The sequence below is a fragment of the Heterocephalus glaber genome, unplaced genomic scaffold (genome assembly GCF_053883595.1).
Source record: "Heterocephalus glaber isolate CG9 unplaced genomic scaffold, H.glaber_assembly_v1.0 deba00001457, whole genome shotgun sequence".
NCBI classification, from domain to species: Eukaryota; Metazoa; Chordata; class Mammalia; order Rodentia; family Bathyergidae; genus Heterocephalus; species Heterocephalus glaber.
The window spans coordinates 35,372,588-35,394,911 of NW_028258305.1; the positions used below are offsets into that span (position 1 = coordinate 35,372,588).

The window sequence follows — 22,324 nt, forward strand, 5'->3', positions numbered from 1 at the left end:
ACACATCTAAGGGACCTCTCTTCCTGCCTTTCCTTCCTGACTCTATTCCAGGATTTCATCCCCCTCTTCTTTTCCTATACTCCTTCCACTGCCGTTCTATCAAGAACCACATCCTCCCTAACTTGTATCCCTTGTCCTGACATATACAAGACCCCAGCGCTCTGGTCACAGGATGGGTGATGAGGTGGGGCAACTTTTCTGTCTCCCATCCCATAATCTCATTCTTTGTCCATTCAACATCCCTTCCTTGAGGACTTCCCTTCCCATCCCCAAATGATCCCATTTGGTCCCTGGAAGTCAAATGCGGCTGGCCCCGTTTCCCCACCTCATGCCCAGCACTCCACCCCCAGCCACTCGGAGCACTTCAAGCACCTGGTCCTGTGATTGGTTTATGGATGGAAACATGACACAACCCTGGCCAATCACTCATCACAGTTCTCTTAGAGACGTCATACCAGAGCTCCTCGGACAGGTGCAGTATTTTGTTTGCCTTTGAGATCATCAAGCCTAAGGACAATGCAAAGCGGGGGTTGTTGGTGTCATTTTGATGTCACTGGAGAAAGCCTGTCTGAAAATGAAAACCATGAGAGATTGGCAGACCTGGGGTTTATTGAAACACACACGGTCCTGATCTGGGCCAGCTTCATGGGTTTGCAATCTGTGCTGTGCTTAGAGGGACCCTGTGCTGACTGCTGTCAAAACCTTGAAAGTCACAATGTTTTTACAAGGGTTTCATGACTTACACTGGGCCCTGTCATGATGCAGCTGATCCTGATACCACCATTTGAACCCGTGGATCCAATTATGCCTGAAGCCAGCATGAACCCTAGGACTCATTATCTGTAAACGAGAAGCCTCTTTTCCTTACGCCAGTCTGCATACGAATCATTCCTTCACAGCTAATGGGTCTGCCTACCGCAGCCTCTAAGTCCACCTCCTCTAAGTCCACTACACAGCAGACACCCACTCCCCTCAGCCCTGGCCACCTCTGTATTAGCCTTCAGCCAATCCATCTCCCCCAATATCATCCTAAGGCCCCCATCTGGTCCTCTGCCTTGGTGGCTAAGTGTCTAGATTTCCTGAAGGGTACATAAAAATCTAATTCAATTGTACATGTACAGTGTCAGAAGATATGAAAGACTCAGACATTCATTCAAAAATGTTTTTTGAGCAGCTACCAGATCCTGGGCACAGAAGAGATGAAAGAAACCTTTCTGCAACTGCAGGGGGCAATAGAAAACACCTTTCAAAAGCCTCACATTCACTATGTCCTTCATTCAAAAACCCTCAGGCAGAGATGCTCAAAAGCGTGAGGAGGAGGAAGATAAGGCAATCAGGAGCCACACTGGAACAGAGTGAAAAAAGGAACACTCAGGCCTTCCCTAAAGTTTCCAGGGAAAAAGGGAGGGGGGTTATGAGGAGTGAAAGAGCGAATGCAAAACCAGAAGCGTCCTGGAAGGTTACACAGGGCCCCACCCATCCCCAAGAGCTCCCATTACCACCCGTCAACATTTCCAGACCCATCCCACCAGGGCCCCGAGGCTCTGGGAGGAAGACAGGGTCCCTGGTCACAAGAATGCCAGCTCCGAGAAACACAGCTGGATCTTGTGGACAATGATTGTATATATGTTTGGTTAACCAAACGAATCTTGCTCAATTCCACCAGGGTGGGAAGGCATGTCATTCTCCCAAGTGGAATCTCAAGTAAGAACTGGAAGCTCACTTTCCCATAGAAACACTTCCAGGCACAGCAGTTGGGGTCTAAACTGGGGCAAGTGTCAATGGTGGTCCTTGGACCAATCCATGAAGCAACGGAGTACAGAGATGAAGACGGGCTAGCTCTGGGTCTGAATCCTGCTGTGAGATGTTATCCCTAACACCAAGTTAACACCTCAGTCTGCTCATCTACAGAGCAGATTACAGTCGTGGTTAATCATGGGCTTACTGCGGGGATTACCTAAAATAATGCCTGTGGAGCAGCTAGCAAAAGGCCTGGGCATATCAAGGACTCAGTATGTAGCACTGTACTACTGGGAAAAGGAAGACCTAGGTTCCAAGCCACCAGCTGATGAAGACCCTTGGGAGATACCTCTTGTTCAAAAGTAGGGGTCCTCCTGTGTTCCAGATGATACCAACTTTGCCTTCCTACATTTTTAATAATGTCTGTACTTTTATTCCTAAAATAAAATTTCAACTTCCAGTCTCCAGCATACAGGAAGTCTGGAAGTCAAGTAAAAAATTGAACAGAACTTGAAAAATCAGAAGCTCTTCCTAAATCCATTAGAGAAGTAAAGTCATAGAACAAAATGCTGCCCCAATGTTGGAGAGACTAGCTGGCAAATACAGAGAAGAACAATTTACTGGAGTAGAAACCTCCATGGAAACCAATATCAAGTACGACATACCTGGCTATCAAGAAAAACTACAAGGCAAAGTCAAATGCAAAAAACATAGGTTGGGAAGACAGAATAAGTATCACATCCACAGTCAGATACAGCATGGACCTTGGAATTATCAAATCAAAAACTTAAAACAACTCTGATTAATATGCCAAAGACTCAAGAGGATGCACAGCACAGATGGCATGTAAAAACAGATGGACAACGTAATCAGACAGAAATTCTCAGAAAGAATCAAGAAGGAATGTTAGGTATTAGAATGAAGAATGACTGATGAGCTCATTAATAGACTAGACATGAATGAGGAAAGAATCTCTAAGCTTGAAGATATGGCAATGGAAACTTTCACAATGGAAAAGCAAAGAGAAATGAGACCGGGGGAAAAAATCTCATGATTATATTAGTAGATACAGAAAAAGTATTTGACAAAATCCATCACCCATTTATGACAAAAAAAATTATGAGCAAACCAAAAAACTTGATAGAGAAAAAAATCTATAAAACACATACAGCTAAAATCATACATAACAGTGTAATGGAAGTGCTAGCTAATGTAGGAGAACAAGAAAAGGAAATAAAAGGTAAACTGATTGAAAAGAAAGAAATAAGACTTGTTTCCAGATGATATAATTGTCTGCATAGAAAATGTGAGAACCAACAAAAAAAACCCTGCAACCAGTAAGCAATTACAGCAAGGCTGCAGGACACAATTTCTTTTCACCCCCTTGCCCCACTCCCTCCCATCTCACTCCAACTATTGGTTTCTTCCCTTTTGTAAAAAAATTATCTCCTGGTTTCCTATTATCTTTTAGTTTGCTCTTCAATCTATTTATATTGAACAAACTGACTCTCAAGTTTATCTGTACAGGTAGAAGACTCAACATAGCTAACACAGCATTTAGGGAGATGAACAAGTCAGAGGACTGACACTGCCTGACTTCTAGACTCAATGAAGCAAATAAAAGTCTTTTCAACAAATGGTGCTAGCAACTAGACAACCACATGCCAAAAAAAAAAAATCTAAACACAGACCTTACATACTTCACAAAATTAATTCAAAATCCCTAAATGTGGAATCCAAAATTATAAAACTCCTAAAAGATAATATAGGTGACCTTCGATATGCCAATGACCCTTTTTTCCCATTAAGTTTATTGGTACATTTTAGATATAAAATACATTTACATACATCATTGGGAGCTTGTACCATTACATGAGTATCTTGGTTCTTTTTTTTTTTCCCCTTTCCCTGCCCTCCCTTCACCCTCTCCACCCTTCCCTATTTGCAAAGATTTTGTTTCCATTTTTTTCCTTTTCTCATATTTTTTCTTTTCCCTTCTTTCCTTTCCCCTACCCCTCCCACTTCCCCTGCTCCTTTAGACCTTTACTTTCTATTATGCAATATCAATTATACATTTTTAAAATTAAAATATCAAGACCTAGGAGACATTACCACAGATTTTACAGAATTTAAAAGGATATAGAAAGCATATTTCAAAAATCTGTTTTGAAATAAATTTGACAACTTCTAAGAACTTGGAAGACAAATTAATGAAACTAACTCTGGAGGAAATATAAAATTTGAAAAGCACCTATTAAAGAAAGTATATTCCTAGCTTGAAAACCTACCTATATCACAACAGGCTCATACACATTTTAACTGATAAATTATATCAAACATTTAAAGCAGAAAAAAGAGGGAACACTTCTCCCCTCATTTTTGGTACTCAACATTGTGCTAATACTAAAACTGGATAAAGATAACAGAAGAAAAAGTATGAACATACGTAAAAATCTGTTTAACAGAGCAAACTATTAGAAGTCAGATCTGGCAGTATGTAGAAAGTGGTTTTATTTTAGGGATGGCAGTGTTGGTTCAGCAGCCAATGACCTTTTAGACTCAACACGAAAGACATTAACCATCAAAGACAAAATTGATAAGCTGGAATTTGTTAAAATTTTAAAAACTTTTTAAACTACTGTTCTGCAAAAGACACAGTCAAGAAAATGAAAAGAGAAACTACAGACTAGAAGAAAACATTTGTAAAAAAAAAAAAACACATAAAGAACTATTATCTAAAATAAAGAGTTTTAAAATTCAAAAATTAAAAAAAAACTTTTGAAGAGGCAAAAGACCTAAACAGGCATCTTACCAAAATATACAAAAGGCAAATGGGCTTCTAAAAAAATGTTCAACATTATATTTCTTTAGAGAGTTGCAAATTAAAACAATGAGGTATCACTAGACATGCACTGAATGGCCAAATTCCAAAACACAGACACACCTAATACTGGCAAGGATGTGGGGTAACAGGAATTTATTGCTAGTAGGGTTGCAAAATGTTCTATCACTCTGGAAGCCAGTTTCAGTTTCTTAAAAAAGGAATCACAGTCTTACCATATGATCCAGCAATCACTCACCTTGATATTAACCTAAATTCACTGAAAATGTATATCTACACAAAAACTCAAACAAAGCTTTTAGTAGTAGCTTGATTCATAATTGTCAAAACTTAGAAACAACCAAGATGTCCTTCAGTAGGTGAATGGATAAATAAACTGTGGTTTATCTGGACAACAGAATACTAGTCAGTGCTAAAAAGACACTAGCCATCAAGGTACGAAAAGACATAGAAAAACTTTAAATGCATAATAAGTGAAAGTAATCGATCTGAAAAGGCTAAGTAGCAGTACTGTATGATCCCAACTATATGACATTCTGGAAAAGGCAAAAAGCTATGTAAACAGTAAAAGAATCCATGGCTGTCAAGGATTGCTCAGGAAGAAGGGATGAACAGGCAGAACATACAATTTTTAGGGCAGTGAAATTATTCTGTATGATATTGTCCTGAGGGATACATATTATACATCTGTCCAAACCCATAAAATGTACAACACCAAGAGTGCACCCTAGTGTAAACCATGGGTGATACTAATACATCCATTGTAACAAATGTACCATTCTGACGCAGGATTTTGACAGTGGGTGAGACTGTGTATGTAGAGGATCTAGGGAGCTCTACTTTCTGCTCAATTTTACTCTGAACCCAAAACTGCTCTAAAAATAAAGTGTATTTTAAAATGAAAAATAAAATTTAAGGTACCCACTTTTGCCAAGTCCTTACTGCTGTGATCCATAATTTTGCCTTATTATTCCACTGTTTTCCCATCCTGAGAATAAAAAAGAGCTAAAGATTTTTTAAAACCTACATTGTAAGTAATTCCTTACATTTGGGTGTTGTGGTCAGGACTTTGCAAGGGAACAGATTTAATACAGGACACATAATTTATGGAATTATTTTATAATAGCCACCCAAAAAGTCAAATGCAGAAAAGTATAAGAAATTAGCCGCACACTAGAGACCCAAAGAATCCAGCCGAGGGCCTGGATCCCATAGCAATGTCCTGCACAAGTCCAGCTGAAGGCCCAGAATCCAAGGCAATGTCCTCCATGAGGCCAGCCAGAGGCCTAGAGGCCACAGCAATGTCTCATACTCGTCCGTATTGAGGACCTGCAAGGGGAAGGTCCAAAGGCCAGTGGTGGAAGCTAGAAAGCCCACACCAGTGGGCTGAAGGATTTGTGCCACCAGGCTGAGGGATCCAAACTGGAGCCAGGAATGAGCACTCACAGTGAGGATCACAGATCCCCTCAGAACAGCAGCCATTCCCAGCGACAGCGAGGTACCGAGCTCCTCGAACCAGAACAGCCGAGTTCACATCAGGAAACTAACTGCAGCAAGCTTCTCCTAGAAAATCAACACCCCACAATCTTCCCCTCCAGTTCTTTTTAAGCCGTTGGCAACAATCCTCAGGTGGGTCTTCCACGCCCAGACCATGCTGATTCTGTTCAGCTGGGCGTTCCAAGCTGAGCATTAGTTAATCCACCACATTGGGTTTTTCAAAATTTTAGCATCATTTTCTAGAATTCTGGCCTTACATGATATTTAAACTTTTGAACGCTTCATCAAAAGTAACATGCAGATGTTTAGAAAGAGCTACATGCTACTAGCTATCTATATTTCCTATATAGATAAAATACTTTTAATGAAGTATTGCCATAATTACAATAACTGATTTAAGTAAGTTTTCTCCCCAAAATATCTATTTAGAAAGGGACATTTTAAAAAGACCTAACTTTTCTTCAATACACAGGCAATGCATCTGTGTGTTTATTGCACAAAAAGGAGAAAAAGATACATAGTCTCTATTTCACAGCAGAAGCAAACCTGGCCCTTCTGCAGCTCTTTCTACAAGCGGCCCTGGTCTTAGAATAGGCAATTCCTTTCTGAAATACACATCTAATAAAAGTGTGTGTCATTGCTGAAATTCTTAACTGGGCTGTTTCCAAACATCTGATGCATCCCTCCAGTGACTTCCAGGACTGAGCCAGCATGACCCAAGGAACAGCCGGGCAGTGCCGCCGCCTCCCTCTCCTCTGCTTGAACTTCCTGACCTCCACATAAAGAAGCTCCATGCCTGCCAACCCTAGGGGCATGCTCCAGGCAAGAGCTTGCTCTTCATTTCACTTTCCAACTACTTTACAAACAAGTAATGGCACCTGCCTCTAAAATAAAATGTAACAATCTCGCCTTTGTTTTATTGATTTCATAATATCTGTCTCAGCATTCCTTGCCTTTGACATCTTTTACTGCAGGCCTTAAACCCAGAGTCCTCCTGCTTCTGCCCATGTCAGGCAGCTGGGTGCCTGCAAAGATTGGGGACCTTGGAGCCTGCAATGTGGTGGATTGATGACAGGGCCCCACAGCCTGCATTGGTACACATCCCCCTGGGGTTCCGATGTGTGGGGTCCAGGTACCACACTTTGACAAATACAGCTTTAAAGAATTCTAAGAAGTGTGCTTTAAGGATCTTCCACTCTAAGGAAGAGAACAGAACCAGGAAGACCTAAAGGTATAAACCACATTGGTAGGTATACTGGCTGGAAATGACACACTCCACTAAGCATACCATATGCATACCATATGTATTAAACTTCACAGCTACACCTGCTCAGGTTCTGGAGTTCCTGAGACTGGATGGAAACTCAACCATCCTATTGGGCCTAATGCCCTACAAATTCATCCTTCAGCAGAAATGAAGGAAGAAAAAACAAACCTTCAGTCCCCAAGGCCTGTACCCAAAGGATCCAATTTCCTTGTCCCCAGCATGACCACAAGTGATCACGGAAGGAAGAGGGTATGTGGAAGATGAGGAGAAGGTCCAGCTGGACAGGGACTGCCAAGCTAGTGCTGTTCCGGGCACGCCTAGCTGTTCCAGGTGCTCCTAGAGGGCCCCTAACAACACAGACAGCTGGGCCCATCCCCAGGGCTCCTGACCCGTCAGCCTGGGGTAGGGCTACAGAATTTGCATTTCTTCCGCTCTTTTTTGTTGGGGGGAGGGGGGAAGTATGCTGTCGATGAAACCCAGGGCCTTGCTCATGCTAAGCCCAGGCTCTACCACTGAGCTACAGTCCCTGGCCCCAAGAGTTTACATCTCTAACAAGTCACCAGGCAATGCGGCTGTCCCTGGCCCAGGGTCTATCCTCTGAGAATCACTAGGCTGAAAGCTCTGGGAAGTGCATTCAGCAGTCTGCATTCAAGGAAAGAATGAAGAAAAAGTGAAAGAACTCTTAAGGCTCAAATCCGAGCACTTCAAACTGTTATACAGGGAAGTTTGCTGTAATACACACGCATTCTCTTGTAACAAAGAGAACTGCTTAACGACACAAGCTCAGCACCCATCGATTTAAATGAATTTCAGCTGGTCTTCCACTCAAACAAATGTGACTTGTAGTGCTTATTAATGAAGAAACCTTACTGAGGGTCTCCTGTATACACAGAACTGCTGGGGAGCCGACTTCCTAGAGGATAAAAAAGTAAAACAAAACACAGTGCCTGCCTGTAATTTGCCTATTGTCTGTATTATTTCATCTCCAATTACTAAGAAATTTTGAAGTAAGTGAACCTTTTCACTGTCACAAAAAAGAAGGAAAGAAAAAAGACTCTCTCAAAAGGGTGGCTGTCTTTGCTTGCACTCTTTTAGGGGAGTAAGGCAAATCACCAGAAGCAGGGGATTAAAGTGGAGTTTTAGGTATTTTTTGCTTACTTTCAAACCAATTTCCATGAGATGCCTCAGAGACATCATTAAAACCTGGTGATCAAAATAAAGTCTTAAGATACAAGCCGTGTAATCATAAAAAAAAATCCACTGAAAATGGGTAATTTTAATTTCAACACAATGTGGAAAAATTACTAATATTTTATTAGTAATATAATTGTATGTTTCTATGGCTCTTTTTTGTGAATTCCATTTTATCTGATCTCCATCAGAAAATGGGAGGCAGAGCCAATGGCTGTCCCAACTCGTACATTATATGTTGGTGGAGTCAATAAACTTCACAACAGCATTCAAATATGCTCCAAAGTGCACACTTTTACCCATCCTATATGCTCTCTGTGATTTAATTTTCTGTGATCATCAAAATGAGATTTTTTAAGTCATTAGTTTTTTAAAGATTTGGCCTTTTTATCTGGTACCATGTGAGGATTCCCATTACTTTTACTTTTTTTAAGGTGCAATAGTTTTTAATTATCTTACTGCCTCATATCTTACCTTAGAGCCCTCCCTGACACCCTGAACTGCCTATGTCTCCGCCATGGGCCAGGTCTATTCCCATCCTGGGCATTTGTCCTAGCTGCTCTCTTGGCCTACAATGCTCCTCTTTGAACCCCTTTCATACCACACAGGCTCCCAAGTTACTTCCATACAGAGCCCCAGCCCCAGCCCCTCCCTCGGGTCTATTACCCTGTTTTACCCTCTTCATAGCACTTAACATCCTATGTGCCCCAGCACCTGGTACAGAGGCGCTCAGGAAAGTGCAACAAATGAACCCATTCATTCACTCATTTGTTCCCCAAAGGCCTGCGTGTCCATAGGTACACCAAGGATGAAAAGATGGCCATGGTAAGTTCCCCATCCTCACAGAGCTCACACTCCAGCTGGGAAGCCAAACACCTATGCGGACAACTGTGACACAACGTAAAAAGTATTAAGAGAGAAAGAGATCCAGGTGCCTGACAGACACAACAAGGACTCCAACAGGGCTGGGTAGTGGACGGCACTCTCCCCACTGGAAGGATGGGAAATGCCAGGAGTTTAATTGGTCTGCGTGAAGTTTCACAGCCAATGAAGAGGCAGAAGCTTCCTCACTACTGAATCAATATAGCAAATGACTGATGGGATCTTGCCTGATTTCAGTAGTTCTCCAAAATGTTTCAAAGATGCCAATTCTAACTATCCACTTGATGCAGTGTTAAAATGGCATATAAGCATATAGACACATACATATGTACGTATATGGAGATTTACTTTTCTTTCCCTTCAGTACCAAGGATCGAACTCAGTACCTTGAGCTTGCCGGGCAGCCTCAGCATCACTGAGCTACATCCCCAGCCCAAGATTTACTTTTTAATGAAAAATAATAATAAAATGAAGTTCATGCCGGATTGAAAGCCAAATTGGAATGTTTGGTAATCTCCTAAGAAATGAAACATTTCTAAGTCTAGAGAGACAAATGATCTTTATTGTGCTATTTTCCCTACGTTTTAAATTATATTTTCCTCTGGTGACTTTTCACTGGGGGTTACTTTCTATCTGCTCTACAAGGATCTCTCCTTAACTCGTTACCAAAATCCCTCTAAAGTTTCTCCTCCCGCCAAGGTTTCCACCTATAAATCACAGACCTTATCAGTTCAGCAGTCACCCTCGTCAACTTGGGACAGCAACACCTCCCTCCACTAGTCTTCCCATCCTCTGACCAAGCTCATCTTTCCTCTGGCCCAGCTAACCAAGGGCATGTATTAAAAAACCAGCCCATCCATCTTCTAATTTACAAAACACAACATTTCGCAAACTGTTTACTTACGTCCATGCCAATAATATTACTCAACTGTGGTGGAGTGAAAAAACCACAGGGAATAGTGTAGTTGGCCAACAGCAGTACTTGGGGATCTAAAATTACAGGGAAAATCATACAACATTCATTTTACTTAGTCCCAAATCTCTATCAGATGATGGTGAGCAGAAAGACTAAAACTGGCAGGAAGAAAGGGAGTCGCCTTACTTTGGGCTATCCCAGACCGGCCTTACAGAGACGGCAGAGGACTGAGAGGAAGGTGTACGCCCCTGAAAAGCGGTCCTAAGCAGCAGGGTCTGGTGGGCCACGACGAGCACACAGAGAAAATGTGCGCTGGAAAAATTCATGGAAATTACTGTCAAAGATGAGAGTGGACAAAGAAGCTAGCAGAATTCTTTATGTAGTAACCAGAGGACAGCATTTACAACACAGCAGAATCAGAGATGCTAGCTCAATTCAATCCTATTCAGCTCAACCAGCACTCATGCTGTGGCAATGCAAGGGATCCGGGTTCTTAAGACAAAACCCAGCTTCCCAGGAGCTCAGCACTGAGAAGACAACTCTTCCACACGGGCGGCCAATCTCAGAGCCAAGAGGGGTGAAAGAAGTCAGAGGAGCTGGGAAGCACACGGGAGAGCAGGACTTCGAGCAAGGGATGGAGCACTGGATGAGCAGCAGTGGTCTCCAGGAGGGGGTGGTCCCAAGCCTAGAGAGGCCCGGAGTATAGTTCCGCAGGGCCCTGCTCTCCCAACACTGTTCATGTATCGCCTCATGCCGCCAACAGGCTTCCAGATGCCGCTCCCGATGACCAACATATCTGCCTGCGAACACAGTCAACTCAGCCTTGCCTGGTTCTCAAGGTTGTCCACTCAAGTCAAAGACAGGAGCCCTGTACTCTAGCTCCAAAGACTGCACTGAGCCAACCTGCCTCTAGTTGAAGACAAACCAAACTGAGCCCAAGCAAGGGGAGGAAGAAGTAGAAGACAATAAAGGCAAGTTTGGGGGTGGAGAAGAGAAGAAACAAGTAGCATTTCCTTCTCACAACTACATAGTGTGATGTCTAAATGACAATGTATGGACAGGTGTGGTGGCGCACGCCTATAATCCCAGCACTCGGGAGGCTGAGGCAGGAAGATCACCATGAGTTCAAGGCGAGCCTGGGCTACATAGCAAATTCTTGTCTCAAAAAAATGACATATACACAGAGTCTCAGAGCCAAGATTATGTCTCCATGAGATGTTCAATCCATAATAATAAGCAGAAGAAATCTTTCCATAAGCACCAAAACAACCAATTTGTGTCACACCAACAAATTAGGTACTATCTTCTGTGGGGGAAAAAAAAAGCAGGAACCATTATGAGTAAAACATATCTTTAGAACAAAATAAACCATCTTTTCTCACTCATCTATAAATCACTATGCTTAACTACCACATAAGAGAGCTTTTAAAAAAACAAACCCGATGAGTAGCTATTAAGACATATTATCGTCTATGTTTTTGTATATTTTAAATTTTAAGTAGAATGTCTGATGAGAACACCCATGTGTTCCAAAGTGCTTAAACCTTTAAAAAGAACTATTTAATCATCTATGCATCATTAAAAATTTTGCAAATTTAAAACTCTTAGAAAAATATACATATATACCAAATATGTGATTAAAGAAAAACTGGATAGGAAAAAAACCCATATACCGCAATCTTGGACTGTACTATTGAGTACTGAGCTAACACAGTGTTTGAGGGCTCTCCCCTTAGGGTTTTCTCTAGTGCTTACCTTGGCCTTTGATTTCTCACACCGTGTCATAAATATCGCCCAGGACTGGGATCCTTCGGGATCAGTGTCTCAAAATATGGGCTACCTCCATCAACATAACCTGGGGTACCTGTTAGGAACCCGAGATTCTGATTCAATAAAGCATTTTTTTTTGGTACTGGGGATCGAACTCGGGACCTTGAGCTTGCGAGGCAGGCACCAGAACCACTGAGCTAAATCCCGGACCCCTATAAAGCATTTTAACAAGCTCTTCTTGTGATTCTGATACATATGTCTAAGAATCACACCAGTCTAGAAACTCTCTGAATCAGGCTAGATAAAAACATCCAGAGGTATAAGCAAATCCAACCATGGCCAATCCTCCACCTCTCCTAACATTCACCAAGGCAGCCAGGGCTCCGGTAGTAGGGGAGAAGCCAAGCTAAATCCACAGCTGCAGACTGTGGCAAGGGGACGATCAAGCCCCAGCCACCCATCCTTAGATCACTGCTAAGGAATTCCCAGGAGCCCCTGGGCTAAGCCAACTCTGACTACCCCAACTCTCCAGCCCACCTGCACAGCATCCAGGTGTTTGTATCATGGGTTGAGCTTCGTCCCTCCAGGACCTCAGAATGTGACCTTGTTTGGAGAGGGGATCTTTATAGAGCAAATCAAATTAAAACGAGGTCATTAGGACAGGCCCTAATCCAGCACGGCTGGTGTCCTTATAAAAAGGGGAAATGTGGAGACAGATGAGCACTGAATGAAGGCGATGTGAAGAGACTCAGGGAGGAGACGGCCTTCTATGAAGGACAGAGACCTGGAAGGTCTTTCCCCCGTGACCCTCAGGAGGAGCCAACTCTGTCAACACTTGGATTTCGGGCCCTGGCCTCCAGAACTGTGAGACAATAAACTTTTACTGTTCCAAGCCATCTAGTTTACGGTACTTTTTTATTACAGTACTCCACCCCAGCGTAGTAATATAGCTTGGAAAATCCTGAAGCGAATTTACACGGTGAAATCAATCCAGGAAAGTTAGGGTTATCAGGAGAGTCAAGACCAAGACCTTGAGACAGAATAGTGCAGCCTGCATGACAGCAGCCTGAAGCAGTACAAAGAGCCAGAAGAACTGCATTGGGGTCTGAGCACCAGCCCCACCTGGCAAGGGGGCAACAGCTCATTCTTCCCTCAGTTACTCCACAGGGTGTGAAAATCTCGAATCTGCTCTCTCCAGCTCTGGAGCCCCAGGCACACACCCTTACCCCACCGGTAGCTCCTTCTTGCTCTGATCAGGGCCAAGAGGGGAAGCACTTTCAAGCAAAGTCTGGATTTTTAAGAAAATTCCATTCAAATTCCCAAACACCTCTGAATATGTTTGGAATATCCAGAACAACAAATAACAGGATCCGAAACAGCAAAACCCAGGGTCGCCAAGGTCTTTTCACCGAGTCAGGGTTCCTAAGGGCCCAGGATTGGGTAGGCAGCAAAATCTGGAAGAGAGCAGACCACGCTGGGAGGTGGTGTGCACAGGCCGGCCCCCAGGCTGGAGGAGGGCCGCACCGTGAAGGTTTAAGTACTATCGCAACACAGAATTTACAACTCCTAAATGTTTGTCTTAACTAGTGTTGAGAACACATATTTGACCCACTGTGAACTTGACCTCGGGGTCCCTCTCCCTTTGCTGGGCCGTCAGTGCTGCACGACAAGATTTTCCAGCTGACCCCCCCACTGCAGATCCCAGCACTGGGGCCGGCCTGGGGCAGCCCTCCCAGCAGCTGCCATGTAAACCTCGCCGCAGATCTATGGGCAAGGCAGCTGTCAATGGCCATAGCAGGCACACGAAGAATGTGCGATCACCCTGGGCCTCCCTCCCAAGCCTGGCTGGCGTGCTGCCGAGCCCAGGGGGCCAGGCGACAGCCTGAGAGTGTTCTCTAGGTCACCCCAAGCCCAGCTGCGCTGCACCCTCCCCCCGGGGGCTGCCCCCTGTGCCAGCATCCCCAGTCTCCAGAGCACATATGACCATGTCTCCTCTGCATGTAATCTCAGGAACGTTTCCACGGGTGGCTTTTGTTTTTTTTCCAAAGCAGGTGGGCTGAATGCCAATGGAAAAGCAATGGAATATCGATTTTCTGTTCCTTGCTAAGGAGAGAACAAGTCATTTGATGTGCCATGAGTTACGTGAGTAAAAACAGACCCTGCACTCCCTACAGCTGGCTGTGTTTCTCCCCTATTCATAGAACCTGGCACATGGTAAAAGCTAAACAGATATCCGTTAAATAAATGAAAGAACCATGCATGCATTTACAGAGGGCGTGCAACGTGCCAGGCACTCGCCGCCGGGGAGTCCTGCCTGCCCTCTCCTCTTCCCTCAGCCTCCCCCATCAGCTGGCTTCACTCTCTTCTCCTGGATTCTTGTGTTTTCTGTTCCCTTGTCCAGTCTCCTCTCAGAGCTCCAGCCCCTGGCATCATCTACCTCTCTGGACCACACTCACCATGAAAAGGGGACAAAAAGATTGGAAGAAGCTATGGGGAAGAGTGAGTTTACCTTGGACAGAGGGAAAAAATGCAAAATGGGAATAGATAAAAATGCTACACATTGGGGTTTTAATGCCCCACTCTGAGGATAGTCCCTAAGCCACAAAGCCCTTCAATAAATAAATGTCAATGTTTTGGAAAGGGAGGAATATGGTGCCATCTCTTTTGCCCAAACAGGTATCACCATCAACAGACAGGCAATATTAATAACTAGAAAGACGGATCCTGTGCTGTGATTTCAGCCTCAGAGATCCGCACACAAATGGTGTCTGAGCAGCAGTATTAACATGCAATTGAGCATCTCCACATGAGGCCTGGGCTCCAGGAGCCCCGAGACCACCTGGGTGGATGCACACAGAAATTCTTTGCCCCTCAATGGGTCTGCGGCCTGCTTGCTTCCCATCTCTGATTTGCAACTGAAGGTCCATTAAATCTTCAGTCCTCAGAAGCATTTACCCATGGTCCGTTAAATTAAGTTTCAATCAACTCAAAACAATGCACGTTGGCTCAGTGGGTCACATTATTTTCTTCACTAGACTAATCAAACACTAAACAACATGAACATATGCAATCCCTTATGAAGATTGTTTTTTGCAACAATTGGACCCAACCTATATAAATGAAAATTTTTCAGCTGAATCCTTAAAATTATCCCTTAAGGTATAACAACAACTACTAAAGCTTGGGGCCGCAGTACACAATTCAAATTCCAGCTACTCAGAGGTTGAGACAGGAGAACTGGGAATTTGAGGCCAGTGTGGGTAACATGAAAAGACCCCATCTTAAAATAATAACTATTATTATTTTTATTATTAAACCTTCTGGGTTATATACCCTGAAATCTACATTCACTTACGACTAAGAGGAACCTCCTAAGAGGAACTTCATGTTGACATATGATTGGGTTTTGTATTTTCGTGTGTATGTAATAAATTACACCCAAGTGCAATTGTTGAACCTTGGCATATTAATGATATGAGAAAGGAAGGAGAGCACATATCAATTTATTCTGCAACCTATATATCACTGCTACAGTATTTACCAAAGTAGTTACTCTGATAAAAACTGGTGATGGAGTGTTTTTCATTTCAATTATAAATACTTTGGGGAATATTTCTCCCTAAGCAACAAGCTTTTACATAAAGAAAACTAGAAACAATAGTCTCTTTTAAAACTCTTACAATAAATCATTCTAGGTAAAAAAAAAAAAAAAAAAAAACCCCACTAAAAAAACATTGAGCATCCCTAATCCAGAAATCCAAAATGCTCCAAAATCTGCAACTTTTTAAGTGCCAAGAAGATATCAAAAATGGAAATCCCACACCTGACCCCATGTAACAGATCACAGTCAAAACCCTGGCACACTAAAAGTACTCTATAAAATCACTTTCAGGCCATGTGTATAATGCACACAGGAAACAAACTTCATGTGTGGACTTGGGTCCCATTCTTGAGATAGACCATTTTATTGGTGTGTGCGCATCAAAACTCAGAAGACTTCTGGTTCCGTGTATTTTAGAAAAAGGATAATCACCCTATGACATAAAGTTACCAACATATATATAATTGAGAAAAAAAGAGAAGAAAATCAAGTAATAGAGAAAGATGATACAAGATTTACTTGGCTTGCTCCAATTTAAACTCTTAAGAATCTTTCTGGTTTCCTCAAGGCTTTCACATCCATTCTTTCTTACCTTGATACCTGCAACAATCCCAGAGAGGTGGCAAGTTTTTACCAGAGTCATTTCTGGATGGGAAAATGAAGGGTCAGAGAGGTCAACTGAACTCCCCAAGGCCACACAGCAGTGAAGACTCCAGCACTTGAACTCAGATCTTTTCAACCTAAGGCCAGGGGTCTTTCCTGGCATCATCTTGCTCAGCCATGGACACAAGCTTCCTAGCATCTAGCATGGGTGGTAACCCCAGAGGTCCTGTCGGAAGGCAGAAGCTCCTCTATCAGTCTGGACCTATTAGATAGGCATGAAAAAAGCCTTAATTAACAGCCTTCATTCATTTGTCAGAATTGCTAATCATGTGATGATTGCTGAAAACCACAGACAAGGAAAGTGACCCCAGTGCTCTCCAGGAGGTACCTCCTAGGAGCTGGAAGGAAAATTTAAGCTGGAGGCCTCTGCTGTAGCTATTGTGAGATTAATCCACGACTTCTGATGCCCTCCTCTAACTCCTCCATCTGACAGTCCTCTGAAGCCCTTCCCTCCAGGAATCACCAGGGGCAAAGCCAGCTACACACAGGCACCCCCAGGGCTTTGCCACCCTTGCCTGAAATGCTCTCGATCACAATGTCCTCTTTCTAGGTCATCACTGATCTTCTAGAACATCTTTGGATCCCCAAACCCTCACACAACTGGAGACTAAGGAACCAGCTTCTTTTCAGAGAGCACTCAGTGACATCATCTGCCAAGCTAACTTCTTAGAGTCTTAGAGCACTCTCTCCAGCAGGCATCAAGGAGCATCCACCGGCCTACAAACCCTGCCTTGTACGTCTAACCCTCCCACAGCAGCCCCGCCGTGGAGCTGTCGCAGATGGGCTCTCCTCACACTGCCGGCAAACCCTAGCATATCAAGCTTGGAGCAGAAAGAATTACTGGGGTGAGGAGAGGAAATGCCCACCGCCCTCAGTATTCCAGAACCAGAGGTTTGAGTCCCACAGTCAGGAGGCTGTTTATATCCGGCATTACTCCTTGCTTATAGTCAACTCACAAAACCTGAGGACATTCTCTCTACAAAATGAAAGGCATTGTGCCAAAGCCCCTCTGTTTCCCTCAGAGACAGATGGCATTTTCCAAGAGACACTATCACTAGAGTGACAGTATGTGAAATTATTTTCATTCATCCACCAGTATTTAAAATCCAAATGACACAGAAGGCAATTTCTAAATTTTACTTATGCTGAATACTAACAGATGAAATTTTGGATGATTCCAAACTCATGGTAATGGCTCAAGCTCTCTCCGGAAAACACCTAAAAGCGCTTAACGATATTGGAGGGGGAGCAAGACTTTAATCTCCAATTAGCACTAGACTTAGCATTAACTTTTCAAGAGTGGCTTCAGATCCATTTTAACTTGATCTTAATTTCACGATGCATAGGAGAAACACTTCCCAACATTCTCAAATCTATATGCGTGGGTCACACATCTTTCGAAAACCCTGGTAGGTATGCATATTACCTGCAGGAACGAGGTTGGAAAACCCACTCATAGGGAGCACTCAGGAAAGGGACCTCAGAGATGGGGGTGCAGGTTGCTGTTTTCAGAAAACTTGAATGTTATTCCTACTTCCCATTCCTCAGCATTGTCTTAAAGAATAATTTTCACTTCTTGGTACCATGTTTAAATTGCTTGCATCAGTTCTACCATACTGCACATTCGCAAATAGGAATTTCCTTTCCTGAGTGCAACAAGCTATTGATACTTCCTGATTCACAGGTGTGATAAGTGAGCGCACAAAGACTCTGGGATGCACTGCCTGGTTCTGTGTAAGCGTTCCTCCTGGCACTGCCACTGTCACTGTCCTGACCTGGCCCTTCCTTTGTGGGTGGTGAGGAAAGCTGCAGCTGACAAGAAGACAGTACTGCAGACAGGGCAACTTACGTTTGGTGCACCTTTGGGAGCCAGGGGCCTTGCTCCAGCCATGACAGCACTGCCCTCCGCAGATATTAACCCTAAAACAAAACAAGACTCCTGAGTTCAACAACAGCAAAGCTCTCCAAGCTTCCGGCAAGTTCCTGAAAGGCCAGCCTCCTGCTTCCACACTCCTCTGGCTTCAAGAAAATCCCAAGGGGTATGCAGGACGCCCAACACAAAGCTGTCTAGTAGAAAGGCAAGGAGTACATACCTGGGAAGGGTGCGTAAGCCACAGCAAAAAGGGACTGTACGATTCAAATAGTTGACCTAACCCCCAAATTAAAGCCCAATTTAATCTGTATACTATCTGGACCCAATTTGAGTTTCAGAGAGAAGTGTCTAAAAAACAGTATGGTCACACCACCTGGAACCACCCCTGAAGGGGGAAAAAAAAAAAAAAAAAAACAAGCAAAGTAAGTTTTTCCCCACATCCACATCCCAACTTGTGATTAACGTGGAGCAGGGTGGTGCAGGGAGGATACTTACCGGCGCCCAATGACGCAAACCTCCCAGCCCCAAATTCTGTGGATGGTGAGACACCGCCCCTCCGCCCCCAGCCCGGGACTGCGGACCCCACCGGTGCACGGAAGCTTAGCCCACAATTTCCGAGATGCCCTGAAGTTCTAGGCCATGGTACAGGGGCTGGATGTTCACAGCCAGCCTCTCTCAAAACAATTTTTTCACTAGCGAAGCCAAGATTAAAGTGAGCTGCAGAGAGAAGTTTAATTGATGCCGTGGGATTAAAGCGCAGTGACTTCATGTTTACGCCCATCCTCCAGGAGCAGCTCGGTTCGCGCACGGGAGGTTACGCCCCGGGCAGCGAAGCCTTTTGTGCTCCCTGCGGCTCGGTAACAATGCGGCCCGCCTTCCGCGTCCCCGGAGCTGGGCTTTCCCGGGAGCTGCAGGCGGGGGAGAGAGCCAGCCCCGCGGGTCTCGGCGGGAGCGGGAGGGCGCTTACCCCTGCAGCTGCTGCTTCGGGTGAACCTGCGGCCGGGAGCCCGCGCCGCTCTGCGTCTCCTGCGGCACCTTGGAGCGCGCAGCTTGCCGGCCCTGCCTGGCGAACGGGGCGGCCGCCGGGTGGCCGACGGCCTTGGGCAGCAGCTGCCCGCCGGGGGCCCCGGGACGCGCGGGCTCGGGGGGCGACGGCGGCCGGAGCCCCTGCAGGGCCGCGCCTCCCGGCTTGCTCGTGCGCCGGCTCCGCTCCGAGGGGGCGCCCGCCGAGCCGCGGCTGTACCTGGCGTTGAGCGCGACGTTGAAGGTCCGCGGGCGCGGCGGCCCGGCCAGGGGAGAGGCGACTGCCGCCAGGCCGGGGCCCGGGCGCACCACGTACGTGATCCTCCGCAACCGGCCGCGCGCGCAGCACGCCAGCAGCCCGGCGCACAGCAGCAGCCCCCACCTGAGCCAGGGCCCCGCCATTGCCGGCCGCGGCTCCTCCCGGCCCCCGCCCCCGGCCGCGCGGCTCGGCTTCCCCGCGCTCGGGCGCCCCGAGAACCGCGAGACCCGCGCCCGAGCAAGGAAGTGCGGCGGCGCCCGAGCAGCACGGACCCGGGCCGAGAGCGGCGGAAGAGGGGCGAGGCCGCAAGGTGAGGGCCGCGCCCGGGACGCTCGCAGGCAGCCCCGCTGCGAAGTCTTTAAAAAGTTTCCCTCCGTGGACCCGAGAGTCGGGTCTGAGCAGCCAATCTCCGGCAGACGTGACGTCAGGCAGTCAGTCCTAATTGGGGAGAGCGTGCAAGGAGCCCGGCGCGCGCCGACACCCTCCACATCCACAGTGGGGACTGGGGGTCGGAAAGGCGGCGTCCCCGCTCCCCTGTCCCCCGTCCCGGGGGAGGACAGAGGGCCAAGCCACTGAACGCCCCCTTCCTTCTGGAAGCCCTGTAGGATTCCTTTGATTTTGTTTGCAAGCCCGCGCGCTTTCTTATCCGTGTCTGCTCGAACGTTTGCGGCAGGGGTCGGCTCACAATGCCAGGTCGGGCCCAGCAGGCACTCTCGGGGGGGGGGGGGGCGCCGAGCTCTCCATCGGAAAGCGTTTGGATAATTTCCTTGGAGATTAATTTCTCCTGTGGCTTTCTCGGTCTGCAGCCTTTGGTACCCTGCTTCTTGCTTAGCAGGTACGAGAGTGCAAGGCGGGCAGCAGGGGGCGCCCCGTAGGTGGAGAAAAGCGCCACAGCCTGCCTGGTCTTCCAGGATAGGAATAGAGTTCGGGATCCCCGACAACTCCAAGCCATTATCAAGTATTTTTTAAGTCAGATCAGACCCCCAATATGACTGGGCCATACAGCCTGCAGATGGCCCGAGATCATATTATAGGAGATGGTGGGATGTTCCAGGGGACCCCGGTGTTCTTTGGGGAAAACCAAGTATTAATGACATACTCACGTCTAGCGTTTGAATGTAAAATGAACCACCAGAATATGACTTTATTATAGCACTGCAATAGAAAACCTCTGGTCATCGTGGTCCATTTCCTCAAATTTTTAAGAATAGTCCATTTCCAAGACTCTGGTTGTTCTCATTCATATTTCTTTGCAGATTTCCTTTTGTTTTCTTGTCTGCCTGCTTTTGTTAGTAGACAACTGATAGCAGGTGCAAATGGCTTAAGAAGTATGAGTGGGAAAGCCGTTTGAAGTTGAGAAAACAACCCATTCGTCTGTTTTCTTTCTCTATGTTGGTGAACTACCTCCGATATTTGGTTTGGCATGAGAGGACCTCAGCCCAGCTGCCTGAGCACCGGCTTCCTGTGAGAACACAGCCTGACAGCCACTGTCCTAGAATAAATAGCCCTGACCAGGAGGGAAGAGATCTCCGTTCCAGCCTAACACTCTTTGCTGCACATTGGTTAAAGGACCTCTCTGAACTCCATCTCCTCCATAACGTTGGGGAGCTGCATTAAGAGTCTCTCCCAGCCCTAAGAGTCTGTGGCTGGAAGAGCATACAAGGTCCTTCTGGACAGGATCGTTCCAGGTCAGCCTCTGAGACAGGCCAAAGTGAACCAGCAGAGAAAATGGAAGGAGCAGAGTTAAGAAATTGCCTCTGCACTAGTTTCTGTTGGAAAAATGCGAAGCAAACTAATAAATATCCACCATGTGCATGCTCTGAAGAAGGCGCAAGAGCAGGAACTTCTAGAGATACGATGCCTTTGTCTTTGAGAAAGATAGCTGGTTTCAAAGGGCAGATCCAAAGCTTAAAAAAGACAACTGAATTCAGCCACACGTGAGGAGAATACTAGAACTCTCACAAGGCGGGAGCAGACTTCTATACCATAGTATAGCCCACAATTCTATATCATCTTACACAGTTCACAACCTGCTGGGAAAATACTTCCTACCTGCAACTCAAATCACTCTGTGAAAATTTGACCTCTCAATTAGGGATTATATAGCAGCAGTTTAAGTAGACAGGGAGTGGGGTGGGGTGTCTAGCAGAGCTGACAACATTCTGAAGAGCCAGGAGAGGAGGGGAGGCCTCGGGCAGGTGAAAATTCAGAAAATGGTAAAGGACACAAGCACCAGCCAGAATGGACTGCACCTGTTTTCAGTGGTGAGTGGGATTTTCCAGTGGGTCACTCCCAGGGCACTGGCAGGTGGATGGCATTCATGGAAGCAGAGGAAGCTGCATGTAGAAGGCACTCTGGGGATGGGGTGAGGATAGCATGCTGCTCTCTGTCCTGTGGGAACTTGGGGAAATCATTTCACCTCTCTGTGCTTCAGTTTAGTTTCCAGATGGCCTGGGAACCTGCCTGAGATCCTTGCAAGTGAAGGGAAATGACCTTTGCCATACTTTATGACTTGAAAAAATTTTTTTTCTACCTTTAAAAATATACAACACAATCTTCCCTTCCCTTCTCTTGACCCACAGTACCGTGGGATGGGTATTTCAGGCCAGTCTTTGAGGAAGTTGCAACCTGCTTTATGTCAGATGTGGAGAGAACAGTGTGCTAGCAAGATAATCCTTGAAAAATGTATTGTGCTCCCCATGTACTATCATAGGAGATGGTTGCTCATCTAAAACAGTGAACTCACTGTTATTCCAAAAGTGAAAGCTCAGTTTTTGTCAGGCTTGGGGACCAGCTTTGC

The 22,324-nt window shown here is 45.5% G+C and overlaps 1 protein-coding gene across 9 annotated transcripts in view; it reads right to left on the reverse strand.

Annotated features, from left to right (window-relative positions):
• Positions 1–20,066, reverse strand: part of Ltbp1 (latent transforming growth factor beta binding protein 1) — a 435,679-nt gene extending 415,613 nt beyond the window's left edge. For 2 of the 9 annotated variants that reach the window (XM_087216161.1, XM_013070166.3), the window contains exons 1-2: positions 19,210–20,059; positions 18,219–18,289 (exon numbers count right to left, since the gene is read on the reverse strand). In XM_087216161.1, coding sequence (XP_087072287.1) covers positions 18,219–18,289; positions 19,210–19,667 — 529 coding nt within the window. In that variant the 5' untranslated portion in view covers positions 19,668–20,059. Of the gene's footprint in view, positions 1–18,218; positions 18,290–19,209 lie in introns of all 9 variants that reach the window. The other 7 variants (XM_087216163.1, XM_004839274.3, XM_087216162.1 and 4 more) reach the window with 6 other exon arrangements.
• Between the last annotated feature and the right edge of the window lie 2,258 nt (positions 20,067–22,324).